The sequence below is a fragment of the Poecilia formosa genome, unplaced genomic scaffold (genome assembly GCF_000485575.1).
Source record: "Poecilia formosa unplaced genomic scaffold, Poecilia_formosa-5.1.2 Scaffold16, whole genome shotgun sequence".
Taxonomy (NCBI): domain Eukaryota; kingdom Metazoa; phylum Chordata; class Actinopteri; order Cyprinodontiformes; family Poeciliidae; genus Poecilia; species Poecilia formosa.
The window spans coordinates 64,801-70,257 of NW_006799955.1; the positions used below are offsets into that span (position 1 = coordinate 64,801).

At 39.4% G+C, this 5,457-nt stretch overlaps 1 protein-coding gene and 1 long non-coding RNA gene across 3 annotated transcripts in view; both read left to right on the forward strand.

Annotated features, from left to right (window-relative positions):
- Positions 1–5,457, forward strand: part of acp6 (acid phosphatase 6, lysophosphatidic) — an 11,936-nt gene that overhangs the window by 3,364 nt on the left and 3,115 nt on the right. For both annotated transcript variants that reach the window (XM_016668558.1, XM_007546345.2), the window contains 4 exons: positions 1,336–1,466; positions 1,582–1,661; positions 2,105–2,192; positions 2,396–2,528. In XM_016668558.1, coding sequence (XP_016524044.1) covers positions 1,336–1,466; positions 1,582–1,661; positions 2,105–2,192; positions 2,396–2,528 — 432 coding nt within the window. The remainder of the gene's footprint in view (positions 1–1,335; positions 1,467–1,581; positions 1,662–2,104; positions 2,193–2,395; positions 2,529–5,457) is intronic.
- LOC103134200 (uncharacterized) lies at positions 4,986–5,314 on the forward strand. Its single transcript, XR_475811.2, has 2 exons — positions 4,986–5,126; positions 5,242–5,314. It is a non-coding gene; the product is annotated as an uncharacterized LOC103134200 (long non-coding RNA).

Consider the following 5,457-nt stretch of genomic DNA (forward strand, 5'->3'; position numbering starts at 1 on the left):
TGTTTCCAACCCTAGTTGTAACACTCCTATCAACCCTCCTTCAAACCCATTTAATTAGAGTTAGAGTTAGACTTGGAAAGAGAACTTCAAGGAAAGTTGGAAGGAGTGTTGGAAATGGGGTTGGAAGAAAAAAAGTGGTCGAACTCAAGAGTGTTCCTTCACTTTCGAGAGTAATGAACTTTTAACTTTCATCTTAATGAGAACTAACATAGGTTGGTTTACAATAAACTTTTTTGTTTTGTTCACATTCTGAGCCAAATGGTGAAAACATGGTCATCATAAAACAGTTCTACTTTAGTTTTATTACACCACAGGACGCGTCTCCAAAATTGAAGGTCTGTGTCCCTGTGTACATCTGAACATTCCCATTATGTCTACGCTTGCATGTTTGAACGGATGAACTCGGCACCTTTGAGCTCTGGATATTGTTCCCAAAGATGGACCAGACCTGCAAATCTTTTCCTGACATCTTGACTGATTTTTTTTTTCTTTCTTCTTGTGTCAATCAAGAAAGCAGTGTGTGGAAGGTGCTGTCTTGAAATGCATCCTAAGGCGTGACTGTAACGTGTGTTTTTATTCTGTGTGTGGACTTTATGTTTGAAATTCATCTGAAATTCACAAGTGCATAAAACCATATCTCTGCAACAGCCTTCCGCATGATAAAGGAAATGCAGCTGTAAAACTCATCATAGTAGTGGTGATAGTAGTGAAGTATTCTTTCTTTTCCATCTGTTGCCAACAGAGCTAAAAGCCGCTGCGTTCATGCGTGTCGTCATGGTAGCCCCATGCTAAAGTGGTATGAGCATGAATCCATAGCTCTCAAAATGTATTAGTCACCTTTCATTGAAATTGTTCACACATTGATTTCACAATAACTCCTGCGGTTCAGTTATTATGCAGCTCTACCTCTGATTTACTTCTTCCCTTAGTTCATCAATCCCATAACTGGAGAAACAAAAACCAGTTTATCATTGAGGATTTGTAGTGTGTGGGACGTAGTCTTATTAAAATACAAACAACAGGGGACCGAGCACACAGCCCTGAGTGACACCAGTGGTCAAAAAGTGATAGAGCTGCTGATGTTTGTTTTGTTTTGTTTTTTTCCCCCAACTGGGACACTATGTCTTCTCTCAATTAAGAAGTTCAGATTCCAGAAACAAGTGGCAGTGTTGTTTCTGGGACACCGCCACTTGTGTGGCACAAATACTAAAATAAAAAAAAAAATCTGGAATAGTCTTTTAGTCACAACATTGAACTCTTTTAATTTAAATGCAGTATTCAAATATCTGGGTTAACCTGTGTATCTGATTTTTATTTATTTTTTCCATGTTAAAGGGCGGCTCCTTCGCTGGTCAGCTGACCACATTAGGCATGCAGCAGCTGTATGAGCTGGGTGAAACGCTGAGGAAGAAATACATAGAGGAGACTCCTTTCCTCAGCCCCACCTTTAGCTCAACGGAGGTCTAGTAAGTGCTGATCATGATGAAGATTTTTAGATCAATGACTAAATCTGTAGCGATTTCTACACTGCCGTTATTGCTTAATTTGTCATTTTTATTTGTATTTTTTTTTTTTTTTTAGCGTGCGCTCCACTAACATTGTAAGGACTATTGAATCTGCCAAGTGCCTTATAGCTGGACTCTTTAAACAAAAACAAAAAGGTAGAGTAGACGTCTGTGTATGCATGTTAGAAGATACATAATCTGGAGAAGTCTGGGATTAGATTTAATTTATTTACTGATCTGGACAAGAATGAATAAAATACTCGTTTTTGCCAGAATTATTTTCTGATTGTCTCAAATGTTGTTCTTTCGTCCTTCTTTCTTTTCTGTGTCCTTTCCTTGACTTGTATATCCTTCTTTGTCCTTCATGTCTTTTGTAATTGGTTCTTTGGATACTTTAGTTTTTTTCTGTTCTTGTCTCCATTCATTCTATCCTTTGCCCTTTTTACCTTTCATACTTTCTTTAATCTGTTCTTCTTGTGCCCGTATGCTTTTACTTAATCGTAACTTTCCTCCTTGTTGCCTTACTTCCTTGTGCCTCCATGTTTTCATTTTCTCTGTCATACGTTTTGACCATTTTTTCCCCCCTTCTTGATGTGTAGATATTGTGTCCATCCTAACAGCAGAGGCTAAATCTGAAATTCTCTACCCTAACTATCACGGATGCAAGCTGCTCAAAGTCTTCAGCGAGTAAGTCCAATTTTCCAACCTGCCACAGAGCCACGTCACTCTCAGGCCGTTCTGTGCACTCAAAACTGGAATCTAGAATAATGTGCAGTACAAAATTATAAGGAGACTGGAGTGGAGGTGCCTTGACAGGTTGTCATGGTGTGTCTGTTTTTCTCCGCTGACATTGTGTGTGTGTGTGTGTGGGTTTTTTTTCTTCTTTGCAGCCCCCGCTGGGCCAAGATGTCCAGTCTGCCTGGCGTCGCTGAAGACCTGCAGAGCATCCTGAGTGCACTGGGGATTGCTGCTCACCAGCACGTCGACTTCATCCTCATTAGGGATGACATGGTTGCCAGAGAGGTGACACTGTGACTCTGTGATCCATGTGACTTTTTACTGAGTCTCACCACAGGCTTTTCAGTCTAGAGGCAGTTATTACAGAGACTTACCTCAGTCTGCACACGAACTAACTGCTGAATGTGTTGGTGCAGTCCAACAGGTTTTTTTTNAATTTTGAATATGAGTAACAAGTGGGTACTGCTGCTTTTTCACTTGTGTGACATACATTATAATGAGTAATCGGGGTGCAATAGCTAGAAGGAACATTTTTAATGGTGGTCATACATCTTCTTTTAATACAGCTGGGAGACATCTGAACCAACTACAATCAGTAGAGTCAGGTAAACGCTTTAAAGTGGGCCGCATTCCCAGGATTATAAAAATCTGAAATCAAAAAGCTGAAAAATCTGAAAACATAAAAGGATTTCATTTGCATCATCATCCTAGTCATTTTGTGCAAAAAAAAAGAGAAACTCAGAAAACTTTTATTAACATAACTCCACTTTTTCCAGGGTAAACAGCAAAAGTTTTTTCATTGTTATTACACATGAGTTTGCTGAATGAAGCAGGCAGGAAACAAGCTGTTGAAACAAATTCAGACACTTGTCCCAACTTGTACATGTGCTTACTGGATATAGTTATGTTTTCGGGGGGAAAATTCAAAAACAATAGGATTAGGTTGCAAAAAATATCAGGATATATGGATAAATCTTTGTGACAAAAGACTGCATCTGGACATTACCAGATGCAGTCGAAATTGCTCAGTAGGTTGAGTGATTTTAAGTCAAGGATAGTACGGTACTTCAATAATAATTTTATTCACTGATCCATTAATAAAGTTACTGTCTGCCTGTTACAGTCAGACTGGTTGAGCAGCCAGTCCACCTATTCAGCAACCGACAAACCCACTGGATCAGTTTTGATCGAAAGATAAAGCATTTTGTACCGCAGTTAGTCAGGACTGCTCCTCTTCATCATGTCATGTCTGACAGGGACAGATATAAGGGGAAAAGCTTTAGTTTTTGGCGTAAACCCAAAGCTGTAGCTGTGGCAAGACAAGCTTCTCTCAAGAGATATTATTTCCTATTCTGTCGAATGGACCAATGAAGTCGGTCTCGTGGTATCCTCCTCGATGATGGTCAGCTGCCAAGTCTCACATAAAGAACACAGCTCTTTCAGATGTGTGGAGGTAAGGTTGGAGTTGAGGCTTTGAAGGAGCCCCAACTCCAACCCTAATTTCAACCCTGTTTCCAACCCTAGTTGTAACACTCCTATCAACCCTCCTTCAAACCCATTTAATTAGAGTTAGAGTTAGACTTGGAAAGAGAACTTCAAGGAAAGTTGGAAGGAGTGTTGGAAATGGGGTTGGAAGAAAAAAAGTGGTCGAACTCAAGAGTGTTCCTTCACTTTCGAGAGTAATGAACTTTTAACTTTCATCTTAATGAGAACTAACATAGGTTGGTTTACAATAAACTTTTTTGTTTTGTTCACATTCTGAGCCAAATGGTGAAAACATGGTCATCATAAAACAGTTCTACTTTAGTTTTATTACACCACAGGACGCGTCTCCAAAATTGAAGGTCTGTGTCCCTGTGTACATCTGAACATTCCCATTATGTCTACGCTTGCATGTTTGAACGGATGAACTCGGCACCTTTGAGCTCTGGATATTGTTCCCAAAGATGGACCAGACTTGTGCAGCTCCGCAAATCTTTTCCTGACATCTTGACTGATTTTTTTTTTCTTTCTTCTTGTGTCAATCAAGAAAGCAGTGTGTGGAAGGTGCTGTCTTGAAATGCATCCTAAGGCGTGACTGTAACGTGTGTTTTTATTCTGTGTGTGGACTTTATGTTTGAAATTCATCTGAAATTCACAAGTGCATAAAACCATATCTCTGCAACAGCCTTCCGCATGATAAAGGAAATGCAGCTGTAAAACTCATCATAGTAGTGGTGATAGTAGTGAAGTATTCTTTCTTTTCCATCTGTTGCCAACAGAGCTAAAAGCCGCTGCGTTCATGCATGTCGTCATGGTAACCCCATGCTAAAGTGGTATGAGCATGAATCCGTAGCTCTCAAAATGTAGTTCATCAATCCCATAACTGGAGAAACAAAAACCAGTTTATCATTGAGGATTTGTAGTGTGTGGGACGTACAGTCTTATTAAAATACAAACAGCAGGGGACCGAGCACACAGCCCTGAGTGACACCAGTGGTCAAAAAGTGATAGAGCTGCTGATGTTTGTTTTGTTTTTTTCCCCAACTGGGACACTATGTCTTCTCTCAATTAAGAAGTTCAGATTCCAGAAACAAGTGGCAGTGTTGTTTCTGGGACACCGCCACTTGTGTGGCACAAATACTAAAATAAAAAAAAAAATCTGGAATAGTCTTTTAGTCACAACATTGAACTCTTTTAATTTAAATGCAGTATTCAAATATCTGGGTTAACCTGTGTATCTGATTTTTATTTATTGTTTTCCATGTTAAAGGGCGGCTCCTTCGCTGGTCAGCTGACCACATTAGGCATGCAGCAGCTGTATGAGCTGGGTGAAACGCTGAGGAAGAAATACATAGAGGAGACTCCTTTCCTCAGCCCCACCTTTAGCTCAACGGAGGTCTAGTAAGTGCTGATCATGATGAAGATTTTTAGATCAATGACTAAATCTGTAGCGATTTCTACACTGCCGTTATTGCTTAATTTGTCATTTTTATTTGTATTTTTTTTTTTTTTTTAGCGTGCGCTCCACTAACATTGTAAGGACTATTGAATCTGCCAAGTGCCTTATAGCTGGACTCTTTAAACAAAAACAAAAAGGTAGAGTAGACGTCTGTGTATGCATGTTAGAAGATACATAATCTGGAGAAGTCTGGGATTAGATTTAATTTATTTACTGATCTGGACAAGAATGAATAAAATACTTGTTTTTGCCAGAATTATTTTCTGATTGTCT